Below are 24,393 nucleotides of genomic sequence, written 5' to 3' on the forward strand. Positions count from 1 at the left end.
ATTTCTATAATATGTAATAAAACTTGTATGGGAAGCTTAAGCTTTCCTTAAAACTTTTCACCATCTCATAAAATTTGTTACCATATTGAATGAATATAATCTTAGTGTTGTTGCTGTAATGATTTTTTGTGTCATGGCGCTCCACCCTGATCAAATTTCTCTGACCAGGCGTGTGTGTTTGTCTCAAAGTGCCAGTGTTCTATATAGACACCTGAAGTTTGGGGCGTAATCATACATACCCAGGCATGCTAGCCTTTGTTTATTCAGTAAACCCATTGAGTTTATTGCCTCCCCCTCTCCCTAGCACGTTTTCCTGTTTGTATGACTTTCTGTGTCACAGTTATATTGGGGACTGTTAAATACCTGTGTCAATTTCAAATTCAATATTTTGTTTATAGAAACAGTGGCAACTCCCCAAAGGTCAAAGGTCTTTGTGCTATATTAATTCACTTAAGAGTAGGTAAAAGAATAGCATTACTTACGCAGACTGTAGAGTGTGACATTACTATGTGACCTTGCACTGTTTTATCAGAGTGTGACTTGGTACTGTTTTAACTTTGTAACATTCACCTGCATGTCCTAGTGTTGTTTTATCTGTCACATGGCCTGTTAACCTGATGTTGTGCCTATTATTTGTGACCTAGTGTTATTTTATCTGTCACATCCCCTGTTAACTTGGTGTTGTACCTAGTATATGTGACCTAGTGTTGTTTTATCAGTCACATGGCCTGTTAACCTAGTGTTGTATCTAGTATATGTGACTTATTGTTTCTTTATCTGTCACATCCCCTGTTAACCTGGTGGTGTGCCTAGTATATGTGACTTATTGTTGCTTTATCTGTCACATCCCCTGTTAACCTAGTGTTGTACCTAGTATATGTGACTTATTGTTGTTTTATCTGTCACATCCCCTGTTAACCTGGTGGTGTGCCTAGTATATGTGACTTATTGTTGCTTTATCTGTCACATCCCCTGTTAACCTGGTGTTGTACCTAGTATATGTGACCTAGTGTTGCTTTATCTGTCACATCCCCTGTTAACCTGGTGGTGTGCCTAGTGTATGTGACCTAGTGTTGTTTTATCTGTCACATCCCCTGTTAACCTGATGTTGTACCTAGTATATGTGACTTATTGTTGCTTTATCTGTCACATCCCCTGTTACCCTGGTGGTGTGCCTAGTGTATGTGACCTAGTGTTGTTTTATCTGTCACATCCCCTGTTAACCTGGTGGTGTGCCTAGTATATGTGACCTAGTGTTGTTTTATCTGTCACATCCTCTGTTAACCTGGTGTTGTACCTATTATATGTGACTTATTGTTGCTTTATCTATCACATCCCCTGTTAACCTGGTGGTGTTCCTATTATATGTGACCTAGTGTTGTTTTATCTATCACATCCCCTGTTAACTTGGTGTTGTACCTAGTATATGTGACTTATTGTTGTTTTATCAGTCACATTGCTTATTAACCTTGTGTTGTACCTATTATTTGTGACCTAGTGTTGTTTTATCAGTCACATGGTCTGTTAACCTGGTGTTGTACCTAGTATATGTGACCTAGTGTTGTTTTATCAGTCACATTGTCTGTTAACCTGGTGTTGTACCTAGTATATGTGACTTAGTGTTGTTGTATCAGTCACCTTGCTTATTTACCTGGAGCTGTAACTATTATATGTGACCTAGTGTTGTTTTATCAGTCACATGGCCTGTTAACCTGGTGTTGTACCTAGTATATGTGACGTAGTGTTGTACCTAGCATATGTGACCTAGTGTTGTACCTAGTATATGTGACTTAGTGTTGTTTTATCAGTCACATTGCTTATTTACCTGGTGTTGTACCTATTATATGTGACCTAGTGTTGTTTTATCAGTCACATGGCCTGTTAACTTGGTGTTGTACCTAGTATATGTGACCTAGTGTTGTACCTAGTATATGTGACTTAGTGTTGTTTTATCAGTCACATCGCTTATTTACCTGGTGTTGTACCTATTATATGTGACCTAGTGTTGTTTTATTTGTCACATCCCCTGTTAACTTGGTGTTGTACCTAGTATATGTGACCTAGTGTTGTTTTATCAGTCACATGGCCTGTTAACCTGGTGTTGTACCTAGTATATGTGACCTAGTGTTGTACCTAGTATATGTGACCTGGTGTTGTTTTATCTGTCACATCACCTGTTACCTTGGTGTTGTACCTATAATATTTGACTGAATGTTGTTATATCAATGTTTAACTGTTGTTGCAGGCTTTAGTGAAACTGAAGTAAGGTACAAACATACAGAGCCCAAGCCTGTCAAAACACATGACATCCGCAAAAAGGAGAAGCGGAAGAAGACGAGCTTTAAACTACAGGAGAAGAAACCAGAGTTCTTTGGTAAGTGTCAAAGTGGGTTGATGCTATTTTCTTTTCATCTTAACTTAATTTATTATCAAAGACATGGTAAAAAGACTGAACTTTGAGTGTATTTTAGTGCAGTTCTTGGTTATTAGTTGTACACAATTAATTGGTAATGCATTACAAAGCCAGTTGTCACCATTACAATCTTCGTGATTTCAGATGACGGAAGAGAGGATAAAGTAGCAGACAAACCAAAGAAGATGACCCGAGTGATAGCTTCCAGTTCAAGGAAACCTGGCAAGCAAGAGGTGCAGAAAAAAGGTATGTTCTGTAGACGGGACATTTCTGGTCAGTAGAATAATATGTAATGCTGTCTATATGTGTTTGCAAACATGCTTTTACATCTATTATCTTGTGTGCAGACAGCAGTCAAGGAACACTGCAGATGTCAAATAATGTATGATTTAAAAAGTTCAACAAAAACAATCACAGTCTTGATATTTTGATGTTTTTTAATGTGAAACATTGTCATAGCTCATATGTTGATCTTTCAGTTGCACATACATATACTTGTATATAATGATGTTGTGGTGTTGATTGCTGTAACAGTTCTTCAAATAATGGTATTTTTCACCAAAAGAATTCATGAAATTCTAGGAGAATGTGGTTCCTAACAATAAAAATATTCTGTTTTCTATTTTGTGTTTATTCAATTCAAAATCCTCTGGTTGTTTAGTAATGAGAAAAAAAGTCCTGAGTACTTCACCAAGGTATCTAAGGAATTTTATATGTTACTTTTTGATGTTTCTGTATAAAATGTATTGATTCTGTCATGTTGTGTTGGAACAATTGTTATTCCAGCAAAAAGTGCATTAGTCTGGTGCTCTTTCATGAAGGCGTCATGTTCCCTACCCTTTCTGTGTACCTGTGTTTGTTCTATTGATCCTCCTCAGGGTTCTGTCCGATTACAAATATTAATTTTGTTGTAAATGATTTTTGCAACAATTTATTCCAAAATGAATTGACCGCATTCTTGAGGTACTTCAGTAAGAGTATTGTCACTGTCAGCTCATTGATATTGTTACTGGGATAATATATATGCTATACAAGTCTACTGTAGTTAACTGTGATGAAGTGCAGAACCTGGTACATTTGTTGGATGTCTCACAATCAAGAGATATGACCCTCAATTTGTTGGGGCAAATGTTCTTATGGCCTGAACAATTGTGCTTAATTTAAGCCAGTTAAAAAATGAAACATTGACTACAATGGCCATCTTCGACAATTGGGTCTTGTTCGTTTATGTAGTAGATATCTTATTCTGCTTTATGTTCAGGTCACAACATTTGTTCTCCCCTTATACACAGCAAATGTCTGTTCTATATTTTTTACAAGCTCCCTATATGAACAATCTCTCCCTCTTCCCTAAACATCTTAAACACAGCATGTCTCTGTACTAATCTCCCTACAAGAACATGAAGACAACCCCGGTCCCCTCAACAAGCTGAACATTACTTGTTTCTGATACTGTAAAGGTGAAGGTTTCTATGATCTTTTACGAACTATACTATTGATGTTGTGACCTCTATGACGAGGTTGTAAGGTGGCGTCAGTCATTATACTCCTGCCAAAAACAAATGTTGACCTTGTAGGTATCGTTAAACCTCCACCACAAATATTGATATTAACTTAATGTGCACAACGTGTAAAGGTCCCCCTAGTAAGGTATTGCCAGGGGTTTAGTTCCTGTACCTATAACAGTGGTTTTGAGTGACTGCCAGATGCAGGTCTACATGTGTGTATATATATATGGATACTACGGGACTATAGGTTTGTAATGTAGACAGTCTGTATGTCACTTTAGCCGAAACATGTCTCATATACTGTCACATACAATAGCTATTTTTTGTATGCAAGAACTGTTTTTGCTGACAGAATGTTGCGTGTTAAATTGGAGTCTCGTGCCCTGCTATATCCAGAGTTATGGCCCTTTGTTCACGGCATACTTTGTCTTGGGCATATCACCTCTACTTTTTGCCGAGTTTCTGTAGAGGTGGAGATTATGGTTTGGTTACAATGCACTGACTTGATTAATATTTCTATATCATGGAAGTGTTGATAGAGTATGCCTCCTTTCTGATTCCTTCCTGGTTTGGTCATGTTGACTGGTGTTATTTATTAGGCCAGAGAAACAACAATATTATGAATGAAATAAGTTTTTTTCTAGTTATGGTTACACTGCTTGTTACATTCATCAGCATCCTACCATCTCTCTGCTACATCTACCTTTACTATACTTAATGCTCTTTTAACATAACTGATAATTTATTCAGTGGTTTTCTAGGTCCAGGATCCATGGAATTGGGAATTTTTCACACAGTAAAATGCAAAATTGCACCATTTTTTCCAGAAATTGCCCATAAAATTTATTACACCTTCCAATTGGAAATTTTATGACAACAAAATTGGAATCAAAGCCAAATTTTCCAAGGGAAACAGGGCTGTTATTCGGCCCCAAATGTTATTGTAGGACAATCCCTGTTATTGTCGGGTTTAACTTCAGATAAAATTAAAAAAAAACATCTCACATAATGGATTAAGTTGTTTTGTGGTGTTCAATACAAAGTTTTGCTTTCATGTTACAATAAGTGTCTAAAATTGAACCATTCCAAAAAACTTCAAAAGCGTGTAGTCTGGAATTATATTTAAATGAACTCTAATAAAGTAGGTCAATATTTTGATATATGTTTCCTGTATGTTAATTGAATAACTAAATAGAATGTATGTTATAACTGCCATTATTCCTGTTTGTACATGTCATAAATGCACATATTTGCATGTGGAACATCAATTACCACAGCTCATTACAAGGTAAACACCTATAAACTGTTTACAAATCATACGCACTAATAAACCACCTGTAATTCTGTTAATCTGTAGGTAACATTACAATTAGCATTTATAACATGATCTGTAAACATATGCTTTTATGGTTTAAAAAATAAAAGTTGTCAGATTGATTATAAGTAGACAAAGATGAAGACCCCCTGGAAGTGAAGATATATATATGGGTATGATAGGGGCTGGTGACAAGTGCTCCATACAATCTCAGACAAGTCACTGGAACACAGTTCTCCCAGGTAAACACCTGTAAACTGTTTACAAATCATACGCATCATATTGGAAATCACAACTTGTATCAATGACTTCTGTCATAATTGTACAGGTTTTTCTGTATTCCATAACATCGTACATTGTTGTGATCCTGACATAATGTGAGATTTCATTTGTGGTGTTGATATCCGGGAACTGGTTTCTGTAATTTCCTTCCCATGGTACTGCATGTAATTATGGTAATGTTTACTCCAGTATTATACAATCGTTAATACTGGTCTCCCCATGATTCTACTGCACCAACCAAGAATTATGTCTTGAGGTCAATGATGTTTTTCTTGGTGAAATAAAATCATGGATTGACTGAAATTAGTATGCTACAATATAGCAAAATAAATGGAGATCTATTTATGAACACGACAGGTTTAGCTTGCGAAACAATGTTCGTAGTGTCTCTGGGTTTGCTTAAAGGCAAATATGAAATAATTGGTGGTAGAGGTCAACTAGTTGGTGGTAGAGGTCAACTAGTTGGTGGTAGAGGTCAACTGGTTGGTGGTAGAGGTCAACATCAGACAGGTGTTGCCCTCTATAACCTAAACTTTAAGTGTCCGACTTACCTGTCTGATGTGTTGTATCTTCACTAGAAATCATCACCACATCGTCCTGGAGGGCGGGTCAAGAGTTGGTGTTAAGGGAACTTGGACCGGTCAAAGTCCGCAGAACATCACAGACCTCCCAAACAAGTAAGTTCACCAGTATCAGCAGGTTATAGGGAGGGAAACTCTTGCACTTTTGATTATCTGTTATAGGTGGAATGTCTTTTATAATATTGAACTTTGCAACTAAAGTACACTTGTGTCCTATATGAAAGTTACATATTGGTGTTTTTCACCTCATACAGTTACCGTTTCTAAACATGAATCGAATCATACCGTTTTATATTACTATTGCATTTTATTTGTTGAAAATTTTCCATTAATGTTTTGTGTAATCTGGTTCAAATTTCATTCCTTTCAAAGAAGATAAAAGGTTGTGAGCATTTAAAACCAAAATGAAATAACAACTGTAAGATAAGATCCTAATTGATTCGTTTGTGCATGCTGGCCTGTTGGTAATTACACTCTTAGATATGTTGTAAGGAGGGAGGCGGTGTGACGTCACATATAATTGGTCCTTATTTGGAGATTAATTTATATTTGTACCTACACATTTAGAATCCATTAACTTGGATTAAAGGTTGGTCTCCATATCTTCTATGTGGTTAAAATTACACAAATCTGTCTCTGTGAAATACGAGGCTGTTCTCAGACTTAATTCATTCATTTTCATACTGCATTCCCTTCTTTAATTTTGTTGTTAAAGAAATTAGTTTAAAGATTACAATATCTTGAATTTCAAAAGGAAAAATTTCTTGAGAAATTTCTTAATGATAAATAACCTATAATCTTCTCAAAAATTATAACTTTATATAAGATTTTTTTATTCCCTTTAAAACATACATTTATTATGTTAAGAACATCTTGAAAGGAAACAAATGGCAAGGCTGTTAACATGGTACGTTTTGAAAGATAATTATTGATTTCAAATTTATTGTTACAGCAAAAAATGATTTTTTTAAATTTAGTTTACCGTTATTAAAAACTAGTTAGAAACAAAAACAAAATGATTTTTGACAGTATCTATGGTAAGCAATTTAAGCCATTATGTTCTGTGTATAAATAATTGTGGAGCAAGTAGGAAGAGTTCGATATTTTATAAGGCTTTATTGTCGCCTGAGCAGGCCAATAGATTTCAGCTTAGAATGGAGTTATTTTGGACGCAGTGGTTAAACATTAAAAACAAATTGATCACTGATGTAATGATAAGAATTTGGGTCTCAGTATAATGCACCAGTTTGTGTAGTGCTGCCTTTGATAGGTGGCTGCAGATTATAGTTCAATTAATACTGTGTGTGGGATCTCATGTGTAGTAAATGTTCCACCATGGTAGAAAGGTATTTCTGTGGGGAACATGACTCGAAACATTTTTCAATCTTTGAAAGATACTTCTATACTGGTTGTGTGTAGTAAATGTTCTTCAATCTTGATACTTCTATACTAGTTGTGTGTAGTAATTGTTCTTCAATCTTTATACTCCTATACTTGTTGTGTGTAGTAATTGTTCTTCAATCTTGATACTCCTTTACTAGTTGTGTGTAGTAATTGTTTTTCAATCTTGATACTCCTATACAAATAATGTACTAGTTGTGTGTAGTAATTGTTCTTCAATCTTGATACTCCTTTACTAGTTGCGTGTAGTAATTGTTCTTTAATCTTGATACTTCTATATTAGTTGTGTGTATTAATTGTTCTTTAATCTTGAGACTCCTTTACTAGTTGTGTGTAGTAATTGTTTTTCAATCTTGATTCTCCTATACAAATAATGTACTAGTTGTGTGTAGAAATTGTTCTTCAATCTTGATACTCCTTTACTAGTTGTGTGTAGTAATTGTTCTTTAATCTTGATACTTCTATATTAGTTGTGTGTATTAATTGTTCTTTAATCTTGATACTCCTTTACTAGTTGTGTGTAGTAATTGTTCTTTAATCTTGATACTCCTTTACTAGTTGTGTGTAGTAATTGTTCTTCAATCTTGATACTCCTATACTAGTTGTGTGTAGTTAATGTTCTTCAAGCTTTGGTATTCAGTAAAATCGTTACTGTTTTTGTGGAATGAAAACATCAATATTATATTTTTTGGCTGTTTAATCGAATACTGTTTCCTATCAGTCTGAGTTAGCTAACCACATTTCACATGTAGAAAGTAAGATTAGGAAGGAAATTACACCTAACATATATAATCTTAAGTCAATACTATGGTTTGAGATAAGGGATGTTTGAATAATGCTTGTCATTTTTTGGATTGGATAATATCATTGCAATATATCATAGGCAATAAATAAAATGTGTTGTTAAGATTTTCTGACAGGTATAAAAACACTGAGTATTTTAAATTAAAAGTGTGATTAAGTGTGAAATTGTATTGTCCAGAAAGGTGCAGGCAAATAAATCAATTTTCAATAATAAAAGAATAATAGTTATTTGACATTTTGTTAGATTTTCAAAAATAGATTATTGGCGTAGTTAATTAATATAAAAGTGTACTGAATTCAGCCTGTAGAGACTTGCAGAGGTAATTACCACCAAATTGGATACAGCTCTATTGTAATACATTTCCTTATTTGGAAAGTCCATTAAAAAGAATTATTGAAATTGTGTCATTGAATATAATGTAAGTTTGGTGTAAACATTTCAATTGTAAGGTTCTTAGTCTGGAATTGTAACTCTGTGAATATCTCAACACGTTCTGTAGTGCTAGACAAATTCCAACATTCATAGCCCCAATAACTCCTCAATGTTAGACAGGAACACTCTGAAGAATATTTTTTACGGAATTTATATGAATGATTTGTTTATATTCAGGTGATCTTCCAGAGCAAGCCATGCATGCAGCAGACATTGAGGATGAACAAGATGCTGATTTCCAGATGCAAGACTTTGAGGCCAACAAGGAGCATGCATCCTCTACAGCAGCCGAGCTTGAGAGAGCACGTGTACTGTCTGAGGAGGCACGCAGGGTCCTCAGTGACCTCAATTACGGTACGCATCTCATCTACACTACCTCCGGTATTCATTGTAGTCTCAGTGACCTCAACTACGGTACGCATCTCATCTACACTACCTCCGGTATTCATTGTAGTCTCAGTGACCTCAACTACGGTACGCATCTCATCTACACTACCTCCGGTATTCATTGTAGTCTCAGTGACCTCAACTACGGTACGCATCTCATCTACACTACCTCCGGTATTCATTGTAGTCTCAGTGACCTCAACTACGGTACGCATCTCATCTACACTACCTCCGGTATTCATTGTAGTCTCAGTGACCTCAACTACGGTACGCATCTCATCTACACTACCTCCGGTATTCATTGTAGTCTCAGTGACCTCAACTACGGTACGCATCTCATCTACACTACCTCCGGTATTCATTGTAGTCTCAGTGACCTCAACTACGGTACGCATCTCATCTACACTACCTCCGGTATTCATTGTAGTCTCAGTGACCTCAACTACGGTACGCATCTCATCTACACTACCTCCGGTATTCATTGTAGTCTCATGGACAAAGCTTTACCGACACCTTCAATACATCGGCTCCAAATTGTATCCTTAGTTATGTTATTTCTATTAAACGTATTTGATATACATGGATGAAATTGCAAGCATTTTATCTGTACCTGTTAGCTACGATGTTTGATGATTTTGTTCTCTTCTCCAGGTTCAGAAGATGATGATGACAAGGGTAAACATGGTGATGGTGCAAGACATCGAAGTCACAAGTCAGCAACGAAAAGAAAAGCTAGATCTACAGGTAGGGTAATTAAAGGGAGTAGCTGCCCCATTTACCAGTAAACTGTAACCCTTCTTTTAAAAATAAATGATATCAATAAAATGTTCAGTAGTTAGGTGCTTCAGGGACACGGTTGACACCCTCCCATTGGTTTGATTATAGAAAGGTTGGCCTCGGAGGGATGTTGTTTATCAGCTTAAGCTGCCTACATTGTTACAATGAACCTCCAGTTGTGTGATGGCATAAACCTGCCATGTACAAATTTGTCTCCTCCATTAAAACTAGATACGGTATAATGTCCATTTATAATGGCAGCTGTCTGTCACAGAGCTTGCTGTCAGGTTCGTGGTCGGATGATTAGTGGATGGCAGAATTATAGTGTTTGCTCAGTGGATTGGATTTAGGGATGATCAATGTGTGTTCATGTTACATGTTTGTGCCGGTGTCTAAATAACAAAATTTGAATAACAATTTTCAGCATTACAAGGAAAGAAATTTGTTATTACTTGTGGTTTAGAACTAATTCCGTTCCGGAAAATACAACTGTCCCAAAGCGAGTTGTCAGGATTATGTTTTTTTCCAATTTAGGATATTTATCTGTGACATTTATCATTTGACGTGTCTGTTGTGTGATCATTACACAAGATCGGTGGCACTAACATTTTCAATCCTCTGTACACAAATTAGAATTCCAAAAATATGGTGATAATAATCGTGATATTTCCTGGAGTTAGAATTGATCGGAGTCAAACTGCAAAATGGAAGACTTTTATCGAGTAAAGAAATGGGAAAGACTGCAACTTACTTCACTATTCTACAGGCCCAGTAGTTATAGTTCCTTAACCCATTCACCCCTAAAGTCACATGTGAATCTTACCAAATCAAAGACTGGGCCAGTCCAGTTGAAATATGTAGGGGTGAATGAGTTAACACAAGAAATAGTTATACCCCTATTAAATTGTCCTTAGTTTATGGAAGGAAATGGGTTTTATAATGTTCTTGTAAACTTTGGCCATAGTTTATTCTAGCAATGAAAAATGTTAAAACTCAATATATTCTATACAGCAATGGTAACTAGAAATGACCGCTTCCATGATAAGTCTGAAGAAAATTACTTAAACTGTTGACTGGTCAGTTATTGAGTTATGAGTAACAGTCCATAATTCAATACTACTGTGAATGGAAAACCTTCAGGTAACCATCATAGATCCTATCACCAAGGTAACATAACCCTTAACCAGAATATATGTTTACTGAAGTCATTCAACATAGATTTGATACTAAGAAGATCTGAACCTTTTTTTGATCATTCAAGTAAATAGTTTATTAGATGTTACCTGGTGTACATGTTGGCGATTGCAAAAATGAAAGATGGACAAATCAGGTTTTCTTCTCTTTTGTGGACCGTATGCTAAATAGTTTCAGCGTCAGGTCCAGCAAAACAGCTATTGCCTATAACCCTTACCAATAATTGTATGCTGTCATAAAGCAAACTCTATCAAACGGTATTAAATCTAGATCCTAAGTCCACTTGATAAGTTAGCTTTGATGTATTTGGGAGGGATATGATGCTGGCTACACTAGACTGCTGATAAACTTCTATCTCACATTCATCGTCTACATTTGGCTACATCTCACTGTATCGTACTCTATACAACAGCTAATCATACATATCTGAAAGTCAATAGTGCTGCATCCAGTGCCAGCTATTGACTAATCCCTTGATCCAGACATTGTTTTATAGGGTTTGGTAGCGTATCATTGCTGTTCTCGGAGTGACGACGGTTGACTATCAACTTCTGTTTGTAATATTTTCACCGTTATAGTAGAATCATAAAGAACATTGTTTTGATATTACTAAATATCTAGCTATCTTATACATATGTTTGTTAAAACTAATACGTTTTGTGTGGTGGAACAATGGAGATGCCCATTGTTTGGCAGACAGTGTGGCCATGTGTGATGATGTGAAGTAGAGGATAAGATGGCCGCACTGCGTGACCGGTATTGTCTGTGGGCCACAGTTATGATGTACATATGATAACACTGATAGGTGTTTACAGGTCTTTATGGAACCTTTATGATCGGTAGTAAAAAATTAAACCTCCACACCCCTTTATTTCTGATAAAACAATCGTCATGTGTCACAGGACCTCGGGGTGCATGTTGGACTATTGTGGTTCTTTACTCCTATCAGTGGTTCTGTTGACAAAATCTTTTAAGTGAGAAAAGTTTTTCTCATCTTTTTCGAGGAAGGAAAAAAGAATTGGCAGGATATTTGGTGATGATAGACATGTCACAGAGTTTGAACTATTGCCAAGTTACCGGCTACATTAATACATAGTCACGCCTAAAATCTAGATAGTATCATCTTGGTGTATTAGTCATTATTTACCTGTAATTGTGGAGTCAAGTTTGAAAAGATCTGTAGAACACAAAATGGCATGTTACAGGTAAGGCGCAGTGCTCCTAAGTTCATTTGGAGACACGTTAGTCTAGCGGTAAAAATGATCTGTAAAACTCAAAATGGCATGTTACAGGTAAGGCGCAGTGCTCCTTAGCTCATTTGGAGGCACGGTAGTCTAGTTGTAGTACGCCAGGCTCGTGACCAAAGGGTTCGAGTCACAGCACGGCACTGTGTTGTATCTTTGAGCAAGATACTTTACTCCACTTGTTCCAGTCTACTCAGCTGTAAATGAGTACGTAGTTGGGCAGTGCTAGAATTGTTGAATGCTAGCTGTTAGCGCCGAAATGGCAGCTCAAGCTGTATGCTCCCTAGGGATTTGAGAAAGATGTTGGCTGGTTGCAAAGGCCCTATAACCACGGATAATAATTTGTGAACTGCTTTGAGACGACCTACTAACTAGCGGTATATAAGAACCTCAAATTATTATTACTTAATTATTTGCTCTACACATGGGACAGGTTATTATAAAGGGATTACCTGATCTAATCAGCAACTAAAGACCTTACCGTGGTCACCTTCAGTTGAAACAATTACCTGGGAAAGTAGATCATCTGGTATAAAGAATTTAAACTTAATTATTAACAGGACAAGGCTAAGAAATGAGCTGTAAAAAACAGGGCAGATAGAGTGTCATAGAGGTATTAGTAGGGAATTGTATGTAGCATGAAAAGAACAAATCATGTATTTTAGAAATTTGAAAAGACAAAAAGATGAATGTTTCGAGATTGACATAATTTTTAGGATCATTGAACTATTTTGTTTCTAATTTAATCTATTTTAATATGACAGATTTGGAGAAACAGCAGCCTATGGCCAAGCACCGTCATTATGACGCTCAAGAAGTGCGACGCTATATTCAGCAACAAAAGCGTGCAAGGCTACGACAACAGCGTGAAGACGAACAAAAACAGAAGGAGGCAGACAAAATCAAACGCAAGCAGTTAGAGGAATTGTATAACAAACAGAAGCAGTCGGCTGTGACTTCAGCCTCACACAATAAAAAGGTCAAGGATGTGCCAGAGGGTCGTGATGGGAGACGTAGTCGTCACCGTGTTGATGAAACTTTTATACATCCAGCTGGACTTGCTGACCTACCACAACATCATCCTTTCCACGAAAATCGACAAAGGATGGTGGTACGTTTAAAAGGAATAGTTTACCTTGTATTTCTGTCAAATGTTTTATCGGGGAATAATTCCTACGATTTGTTTTTGTGTTCATTACCAAATTTCTTAAGCAAAAAACAAATTCATTATTGACCTACAACAAAATTATTTTTTGTATTGTTCATTTAATTACCCAATTAATTAGAGTTGCATAGTGTTCACTGATAGACTCCTCTAACATATTACGACAATATAAAGCAGAATTCTGTGATTATTTTGATCAGGTGAGCAGCGAGTCGGAGAAAGAAAACAGAGGAGTTAATCACATAGAGGAGGATATGAGTGATGATAGTTCAACGATAACGGGCGATTCAATGGAGGAGGAAACCACAGAGACGGCTACCCCAAGGTATAATGTCTACATTTCCCTGATACCCATTAACACACTATAATGTACTCACTACAAAGATGTTGTCAGTTGTTATAGGTGCTTCATCTGGTGCGCTATGTAATATGTTATATATATATATCTTATTTACCTTGGTTATACTATACATTACTTGGTTATGCATTACAGAGACATACATTGGTTGTATACTGGTTAACTTGGTTAGACTCTACACTTAACCTAGTTATACACTAGTTACCTTGGTTATACACCAGACTTACCTTGGTTATACACTAGTTACCTTGGTTATACACCAGACTTACTTTGTTTATACACTAGTTACTTTGGTTATACCCTAGTTACCTTGGTTATACACCGGACTTACTTTGGTTATACCCTAGTTAACTTGGTTAGACGCCAGACTTACCTTGGTTATAGACCAGACTTACCTTGGTTATCCACTAGTTAACTTGGGTATACACCAGACTTATCTTGGTTATACACTATAGTTGCTTTGGTTATACACCAGCCTCACCTTGGTTATACACTGGTTAGCTTGGTTATACACCACTTAACTTTGTTATACACAAGACTCACCTTGGTTATACACTGGGTAACTTGGTTATACACTATAGTTGCTTTGGTTATACACCAGACTTACCTTGGTTATACACCAGTTAACTTGGTTATACACCAGACTCACCTTGGTTATACACTGGTTAACTTGGTTATACACCAGACTTACCTTGGTTATACACTAGTTAACTTGGTTATACACCAGACTTACCTTGGTTATACACCAGTTAACTTTGTTATACACCAGACTTACTTTGGTTATACACTAGTTAACTTGGTTATACACCAGACTCACCTTGGTTATACACTGGTTAACTTAGGTATACACTACATAGACATTCAGTGGTTATACACTAGAGTTAAGTTGGTTATATACAAATTAACTTGGTTATAATCTAAACTTAATCTGGTTTTACTCTAGACTTTTCTTGGTCATGCTCTAGATAGTCATACATTGGTGATGCACTAGTTAACTTGGTTACACACTAGCTAGACTCACTCTGGTAATAGTTCTCATCTTGGTAATATAAGATAACCTTGGTTATGCACAAGTTAAATCCTGTTTGATTCTAGTTGATCTTAACTCTTTGTAGATGTTTCCAGGACTAATAAACCAACAGAACCAATCCACATGATGAATAGGGGGGTCAATTTAAAACTCTATCTTAACAAGGAAAATTAAGCAGGATTGAGGTTGCTTCAATTGATAGAATGATGTCTGTATTCTGTATTTATAACGATCAGAAGTTGATAGAATGATGTCTGTATTCTGTATTTATAACGATCAGAAATGGACCTGATGGAAGTGTTGTCTGTGAATGGTGACAGATAACTAAAACAGTTGTGTGTATTGGGCCTGGGCCTAGTGTCTGTGAATGGTGACAGATAACTAAAACAGTTCTGTGTTTTGGGCCTGGGCCTAGTGTCTGTGAATGGTGACAGATAACTAAAACAGTTGTGTGTATTGGGCCTGGGCCTAGTGTCTGTGAATGGTGACAGATAACTAAAACAGTTCTGTGTTTTGGGCCTGGGCCTGGGCCTAGTCAGACTGCTCTTGTTGTATCTGTGACAAAGCCAGCACTGTGGTCACACATTGACACTCCTTGTCTAGGGTCTAACCAGTAAACAGAAAACATGTACCTAAGAGAAGCAGTACTATCAGATATCGGTCATGGAAATGTTCTGTTGTAGCATGTTAAAACAATGTTGAAAGTTGATAAAATTATTCATGATACTGTATGTAGGACACAGTAAAATACTCAGGCTTTTGAAAATATGCCAGGAGTCTTATTGTACATGCTGATTTTATTTAAGGAGTATAATCTTTAAATAATGCAATGAGAATGTAGTTAAGTTTAATGTCTGTGCTGTTTCAGGGTAGAGGCTGAGAAGACCAAAGTGAAATTCACAGGGAAAACTAGTGACAAAGATAGTGAAACGGTGCCAAATAAATTTTCTGTTGATGGTGAAAATAATATTCGAAATGTTGGTGGATTTACATTTAATGTGGAGGGAGTGATGAGTAAATTCTCTCAGGCACTTCACAACAAAGGGGAGCAACTCCCCTCAAACTCAGGGTTAGGGGGGTCTGTGCCTTCCACTAATAACGAGGGTGCAGCGGAACTGCAACGGACACGTGCTGACAGAATACAGGCAATAAAGGCCACTGCTGCTACTCTACAGAGCCGCATTCAGGCAGAGGCTCGTAAAATCACAGGCCATGACGAAGGTAAGCAGATCTGTGAGGTAGAACGTTGTTCAGTTTATTGGTGTCACATAAACTGTTTATATTGTCATTGCCTCAGTTAACAATTGAAACACTTGTTCCTTTATTGTCTCTAGAGCAGCCTGGCAATTTTTTAAACCCCTACATGATGACCAATAAAACTGCAGGTAATACGGCACCAACATTGCAAATTATTGTCCATTACAACTTCACATGTCGACATAATGAGATAGATTTTGGTGCATAATCTTTCATGTTTTAACTTAAAAGCTTCAAAACATTTTTTGCTTCATGTGATCCATTTTCTTCATAAACAATATAACTTCCAATAGATAGTCATTTATAAAACAAATCATTGAAAAGTACTATTAAATTTGTCAATATAAGTATATATGTAGAAATGTCAAGTTTCTCATCATGGTTTTAAACAATATACATATCTATCACTTTGATATGAGCTTTTAATAGCCTAACGCCCTGTCAATACAACTTGTCAATGCCAATTTGTCGGAATAAACAAATAGATAGCTCTGTTTACCTCGGCAACTTCCTGACTGCCATCTGCGACTTAACAATGAGAAATGAAAAAGATTGATGCTTCCCAGGGGAAATATTGTACATGTAATGGAAAATGTAAGAGGTGTCCCGGGACACTGCATTTCAAGGTCATGCAGTGAAACGTAGCAGTTTCAACACGACCTCATTAAACTGTGACTGATGATAGACATCTACCGTATACCTGTCATTGAGTATTATCATTGAACAGCAACAGGATGGGAACTAAAGTTCCGTCTGCGGAATTGTTTTTGTGCATACTGCTTAAGCAATAGTGTTACCACTGAAAATCAGGAGAATATTGAGTTGCATTCTGTTTGTCCTTATAAGTTTTGGGACTTCGGAAATAGCGACATTAAAAAAAGCAGGACAGCTAGTTGCTTAAATGAGGTCTATTTTTATCATGTTTCTTCCTTTCTAGTGCAGGTACCGGTATGTTGGGTATATGTAAATACTTAATTAGCAGTCTATGGGGTGGACATGGAAGATATAGATTATACGTGACAGGTCTATTATAACTTTTTTGTATGTCCCAATAACGGCGTATATAAATCCTATAATTTATTAGTCGGGGAGTTAACATTTTCAATACCATAATTTTCCTGGGTGCTTATTTTTGAAATGCATTGTGTAGCTTTATACAACTGTATTCTATAGAAAAAATATATGAAATTAACAACATCAAATTCTCTTTTTTGTTCAAACTCAATAACAAATTGAATTTACTAAAAAAAAAAAAAGTAATAAAGGAATTCTTCACTTTTCTAATATCTGAAATGGCCATATTGAATGAACTTTTGTGATAGGTATATATCATTTGTCCCTATCAAACTGATGACACAACAGGTCCTAAAACAGGACTCCCAAACAGCAATTGAGTCTGTATATATAGTCGGTTTTAACCTTGGCTATAGTAATGTGTTCATTTTCTGACTAATTTAAGAAATCTTTTGCTTTATAGTAGGTAAACCATCTCACTTGTCAGACATTGTTTGTTGACAGTCAAGATTTTATCATGTATTTTGACATTTAATTGTAGTTTAATTAAGCTGAAGAAGACATACTTTCATGCTTTGTCATGAGCAAGTATACAAACAAAACTCCTTACAGATTTTATAAATACAATCTTCTAATATAAATAGGATTTTATGAGCACTGGAACAGGAATTATTATTTCTGATATTCATGATAAATCAAAAGCAATTCAAGAGGAATTATCAGCTGCTCAGAGTTTTATTACAAACCGTCATTGAGTTAAAGTATAAATGAAATTTCACTTGCAAATCAACTGATTATAAATAGTGGAGTGTGAAGCCCTGCCAAAAGTTGAGGGGGGTATCCTGAACTTAGAATCGATCATGTATTGGTCACAAATGGTATATGTGAATAGCTTGCTGGGTCCTCTTTACCTTTAATCATGTATTGGTGACAATGGTATGTGAATAGCTTGCTGGGTCCTCTTTACCTTTAACTGTGAGAATTAACATAACAAATCTTCTGACTTCACATATCTTCCAGTAATAAATATAAATAAATTGAAAATCAGAAATGTACACTGACATATTCGTTGTCCTTCTGCAAGTTTTCAAATTTGATACTATATTTACATGGAAAACATCTACAACAGCTAGCAGTAACGCATCCCTAACTTATCAATAGCACCAAGATACATCAAAAACAAGCAATATAAGCTTTTCACTTATTCAGTTAACATTTGAACTAAATTCAATGAAGCTATCATATGATTGTGACAACAGGATGCTTTGGTTTCATGAAAATAATAATTGGAATACCGAATATTCATGGGTCAGATATCACATATCAGATATCCACATGTAGAAGAAGGAATTGTATTATTATAGACAAGACAATGACTGGACGGATCTGTTTATGTGGAAATGTTCGTATTTGATAAGGTTGGATATTTCATGAGTGCCAAATGCAATTAACTCGAGTTTGTATTATATATTATACATAAGAGTGTGACATTAGTACCACTGTCACCAGAGATCTGGACCTCTTGTTAAATGATCAGTAAAATATTCTCATGAATTTATTATTCTGCGAAAAACATGGTACGTTCCAATTAGGTCAGTAAAGCAAATAAAATGTGGTAGAATGATAATGACACGCGCAAAGATAATTATAGAAACACAGGTTGATATAGGCTTGTTACGACTAGAGAAATGATGATAATATTGGTGTAACTGAATAGAAAATCTCTGTGACCATCACAAATCAATAAGGGCTTCCTTACTGTAGCTTTGTGTTGAGATATATATAGCTGTAGCTTTGTGTTGAGATATATATATAGCTGTTGCTTTGTGTTGAGATATATATAGCTGTAGCTTTGTGTTGAGATATATAGCTGTTGCTTTGTGTTGAGATATATATAGCTGTACTTTGTTGAGATATATATAGGTGTAGCTTTGTGTTGAGATATATATAGCTGTAGCTTTGTGTTGAGATATATATAGCTGTAACTTTGTGTTAAGATATATATAGCTGTAGCTTTGTGTTGAGATCTATATAGCTGTATAGTTATGTGTTGAGATATATATAACTGTAACTTTGTGTTGAGATATATATATCTGTTGCTTTGTGTTGAGATATATATATCTGTTGCTTTGTGTTGAGATATATATAGCTGTAGCTTTGTTGAGATATATATAGCTGTAGCTTTGTGTTGAGATATATATAGCTGTAGCTATGTGTTGAGATATATATATCTGTAGCTTTGTGTTGAGATATATATATCTGTTGCTTTGTGTTGAGATATATAGCTGTAGCTTTGTGTTGTGATATATATAGCTGTAGCTTTGTGTTGAGATATATATATAGCTGTTGCTTTGTGTTGAGATATATATATAGCTGTTGCTTTGTGTTGTGATATATATAGCTGTAGCTTTGTGTTGAGAGATATATATATATATATATAGCTGTTGCTTTGTGTTGAGATATATATAGCTGTAGCTTTGTGTTGAGATATAAAGCTGTTGCTTTGTGTTGAGATATATATAGCTGTAGCTTTGTTGAGATATATATAGCTGTAGCTTTGTGTTGAGATATATATAGCTGTAGCTTTGTGTTGAGATATATAGTTTTGTGTTGAGATATATATAGCTGTAGATTGGTCAGCCTAAGATGATACTGATTTTGTGGCCTTGTGTCCTGCAATACATATATACAGAATGAGAACCATCACAGATTTCCTAATGAACACTTATATATATCCATAACTGTACTCACACATTCCCGGTACTGTCTTGATAATAAATTTACTACACACATGGGTCCTTAACTTTTCATTACACTGTTAATGAATCTGTATGCATGTTTAAATATGTATGTATAGCTTGCAGAATTCAACACAGTCTGTCCTGACAGTCTATGGTTCTGTATTGGTCTTTGACATCAATGAATATGTCACATCCAAAAAAGCATCAATATACACCACAGCACTAGTGAAAGCATTGTTGCTATTATTATGTCTCTCCTTCGAATGAAGGGAGACATATTATATTAGTACTGGTTCTTCTGGTTCTTCTAATCGCAACTTGTCCGGGCCATAACTTTTAAACTGTTAAAGATATCTTGATGAAACTGGTAATCTTGCATCACCCACAGAAGGTGTGCAGTGCACTGGAATTAGGTCACTGTGACCTTCACCTCGAGGTCAAAGGTCAAATAAGTGCAACATTTTTAGTAAATTCTTGTCCGGCCCGTAATTTTAAACTGTTAAAGATATCTTGATCAAACTTGAAGTATACCTGCATTACCCACAGAAGGTGTGCAGTGCACTGGAATTAAGTCTCGTGCTTCACTATATACAGAGTTATGGCCCTTTGTTTATTTTTAATACCAAAGTTTATCCGGAGCATAAAATCCATGTTATTTCACCTACGTTGACCAAACTTGCTATAGTTTTAATGTATCTTGGGAAGTAGGAGTGTCACATTTTAAATTTGTTCCACAATATAAAGAGATATGGCCCTTTGTTATTTTTTTATACCGAAGTTTGTCTATTGGCTAATAAGGTGAGACATGTTTTTGCTCACAAAAACAAAATTCTAGTTCATCCTGTTCTACAGTTATGCTCCACACATGTTCTGTCTCCCCTCTATCTGAGAGGGACACTTCGACAATCCTGTTTGAATTTGTATCTGTATTTTTCAGTCCTCTGCATGGTGTTGATCAACATTATCTCTTTTCAAATAGTTTTCTTCATCAGATCAACATTATCTCTTTTCAAATAGTTTTCTTCATCAGATCAACATTATCTCTTTTCAAATAGTTTTCTTCATCAGATCAACATTATCTCTTTTCAAATAGTTTTCTTCATCAGATCAACATTATCTCTTTTCAAATAGTTTTCTTCATCAGATCAACATTATCTCTTTTCAAATAGTTTTCATCATCAGGATTTATTTTTGTGTCTCCTTGTAAAGAGGGGAAATTGGACTTCAAAATTTATTTAGGTCTAATTATACCTTAGTTGATCAGTAGTAAAACCAGAGCTTTTACTTGAGATAAATTGTTACCCAAGATGAAACTTGTTATGTGGTTTTATTGTTGATGGGTACATTATGTGTACTCTAGCATTGAGTGTTTTATTGTTGATTGGTACATTTTGTGTACCCCAGCATTGAGTGTTTTATTGTTGATGGGTACATTTTGTGTACTCCAACAGGCAGTGCAGCTAACCCCAATCCTAACTCTCGATGGGCATTACCACCGGCTGGAGGAGGAGGAGCTAAAGAAAATGATGCGTTCGTGTCGCGCTATGAAAGGATGATTGGCACTGATACTAATTACTCTGTGTTCGCCGCAAACCTGCCAGGTACCCTTCGCCTTACCTATTGATTTTCAATAGAGATTTTATATGATGATTTTTTTTTGAAAAGTTTTCAGCATTTTACAAAATATCTTTAAATACTAATTTTCACACTTGTTCTTTCTTGCAACTTAATATCTCAAGATTTCATAAACACATATAAAGTGCTCTTCATATTTCACACAATTTTGAATGTTTTTTAAGATATTCCATAATTTAAAAAATCAGTTTATTCATTGACATTGATAGTTAACATAAATTACGTTTCATGGAATTGCTTAAACATTTGATTGAAACTCAAAGAAATATGTACATCGGCTGTATCTATGAAAGTTAGCACTTTAATGCATTATATATCATTTGCTGTAGGTGCTCAGCAGGCATCACAAGGAGACCCGCAAGGGGGCCTTGATGATAGCAGTATAGAGCCAGAGGCTGCTGCCATCAGGATACAGGCGGCCTATCGAGGCCACACAGTACGGCAGAGCCTCACCTGGAAACTGCCGTCAGGCCGCACCATGTTAGCTAGTCACAGGGATGAGGATGAAGATGAATCCTCTATATCAGAAACATCAACATTCAGCGACATCACAATAACAGAGGACTCAGAAAACTCCATGTCATCACCACCGCGCAAGGTAGTAGGCTTTCAAAATATTGCTAATCAGGCATGAAATACTGAATTTTAAAACTCAGCTGTAATATTTTGGAAAAATCATAAGGATGAACAAAATACATTTATGACCATTTGTTTGTCAAATCTGAAGTATCCTTATTTCATTAAAATTCCTTACCAAAGACTTTTCCATTAACCTATAAAAACAGAAGTAATGGGCCCTAGCTACTTTGTTTTTGTTCGACAAAATGAAGTAAATTGCAGGGAATCTTTGTTGACAGGGAAATTCTTGTGTGAGTGTACATTTGTCATAAGTACATATACTGGAAAGGATAATTTTATTTGATACAGCTTGTTGTTGAGTCCCACCATTTGTTTTTGTTGACCATTTGTTGGCCCTAATGTCGATTATGACATATCCGTGTTGACGTGCCATTAAGCACTCAATAATAATAATAACTGTTGAGTCCCTTTCTCGTTTGTTTACTACAATAAGATATTTTTAAACTACCCAACACATGTTTGATTCTTGGGAGAAATCATGAAGTGATAAATATAGATCATTCCTGTCAAGGTAATATATTTAAGATTTAGATGAAAATATGTAATAACAATAAGAATTAGACAAGCACCAAGCTTGATACAATCTGACCAGACTTGGTAAGTGGTAATACCACGCTGAGGAGTGATCGTCTACAAGCTGTAAGGTAGAGAAGTGATGATTGGTGTGTCTGATGTGTAACAAACACAACGCCATACATCACAGCCCATCAAACTCACTGCTCTCAATTCACTGATGAAACATTATATTAAAAGGAAGATTTATATCAGTAAATTGAAAATTAATTGTCCCTTTTGATGCATGAACTGAGTTCTGATGTGACTGACGGGGTTGATGTCGGCTATATATCTAACAGTAATCGATCACAGCAAACACAAGACCAAGATAAAATGAAAACTCTGTGTGATGTCAGTGTTTTGTCTGCAGCCTGTGGAGACAGGTGGAATGGATTGTTGTGTTGTGCTCACTTGTTTTAAACCTGTTATAAATGTTAACAAACAATAAAATTGATGTTGTTGTATTGTTATGGCAGATTGGTGCAGGACTTCGTGACAGAGACTTCCACGCAGGAGCCAAGAGGTCACGACCTTCTCAGGAGATGCATATCCCACGACCCCAGGGGCAGACAGCCAAGTACTCCTGGGAGGATCCCACCTCTGATCCATACTCTGTCCTCAATGTGTTCGCCAGGCAAAAACGCAACCAAGGTATTTATTTTACAGGCAAAATACAGGACAGGGCGTCTTTGCCTAATAAGCAAAACAGAGGACATTCAGTAATAAACCCTTTAGACAGCTGTCACCTTAGAGAACTATCCATGTTTAAGATAAAATCAGATAATCCAGACATGGGATCACACAAATAATCTTATTCATATGTGATTTCAGAATTTAAAAGATAAATGAACTTAAATTTATATAATTATCTCATTTACCCCCGAAGGCACATTTGAACTCTTCCAATTCAAAAGTTGGAATAGTTTATTATAAAATTTCAGGGGTGAATGAGTTAAAATGATTTCTTGGTAAAAAAAAATACTCTCAGTTGTTTTTGTGTTCTTAGTCAAACAGCGTCAGGGTCCAGTAGGAGAAGAGAGTCATGTGCCAAAATCCCGCGCAACTATCCCAGTGAAGGAGGATGAAGTCAAGCGTGATAAAACAACATCGCAGCAGACTGCTCCAAAACCTGCTGCACGGTCTGGAGTGAAAGATACACGGAGCCGCAGTCCAGGGATGGGATACCGCCAAGAGAGTTCTCATCCAGTCATTACAGGGCTACGCACATCAAACTTCGCATCTATCACTGAAAGTCTGAAAAACAAGTATGTGGTTTACAATATCATGTAGTTGAATAGTTCAGTTTTTTAAAAAAAAATCAAGTAAAACCATGATGTAACGAGAATATTACGAATACATGTTGGCTGTTTTGTCACTGTTTTAGGCCGGAAGTTAATCAGACAAAAACAGCATCTGTGAGTTTCCAGGTTGGCACCGAAAAGAGTGATGATGACACGCTGGAGGAGGATTCCTACCTGAAGACTGCGGACAGGTGGGTCTAGAAATACCAGTAACTGTGTATACACATACCAATCCTAGCGTTGTACTGTATACCGGTAGCTGTGTACTGTATACCTGTGGCTGTGTATACACATACCAAACCTAAGGTTGTACTGTATACCTGTGGCTGTGTATACACGTACCAAACCTAGGGTTGTAC

General features: G+C 36.1%; 1 protein-coding gene across 6 annotated transcripts in view; it reads left to right on the top strand.

Moving 5' to 3' along the window:
- The window catches only part of LOC110442456 (centrosome-associated protein 350-like), a 134,082-nt gene that overhangs the window by 90,690 nt on the left and 18,999 nt on the right, over positions 1 to 24,393 (top strand). For all 6 annotated transcript variants that reach the window (XM_021486071.1, XM_021486070.1, XM_021486073.1 and 3 more), the window contains 13 exons: positions 2,246 to 2,374; positions 2,558 to 2,659; positions 6,097 to 6,195; positions 8,915 to 9,091; positions 9,776 to 9,868; positions 13,104 to 13,450; positions 13,705 to 13,829; positions 15,761 to 16,113; positions 21,356 to 21,505; positions 21,869 to 22,137; positions 23,210 to 23,384; positions 23,740 to 23,998; positions 24,118 to 24,225. In XM_021486071.1, the coding sequence (XP_021341746.1) occupies positions 2,246 to 2,374; positions 2,558 to 2,659; positions 6,097 to 6,195; positions 8,915 to 9,091; positions 9,776 to 9,868; positions 13,104 to 13,450; positions 13,705 to 13,829; positions 15,761 to 16,113; positions 21,356 to 21,505; positions 21,869 to 22,137; positions 23,210 to 23,384; positions 23,740 to 23,998; positions 24,118 to 24,225 (2,386 nt within the window). The remainder of the gene's footprint in view (positions 1 to 2,245; positions 2,375 to 2,557; positions 2,660 to 6,096; positions 6,196 to 8,914; positions 9,092 to 9,775; positions 9,869 to 13,103; positions 13,451 to 13,704; positions 13,830 to 15,760; positions 16,114 to 21,355; positions 21,506 to 21,868; positions 22,138 to 23,209; positions 23,385 to 23,739; positions 23,999 to 24,117; positions 24,226 to 24,393) is intronic.

Source organism: Mizuhopecten yessoensis, unplaced genomic scaffold (genome assembly GCF_002113885.1).
Source record: "Mizuhopecten yessoensis strain PY_sf001 unplaced genomic scaffold, ASM211388v2 scaffold716267, whole genome shotgun sequence".
NCBI lineage: Eukaryota > Metazoa > Mollusca > Bivalvia > Pectinida > Pectinidae > Mizuhopecten > Mizuhopecten yessoensis.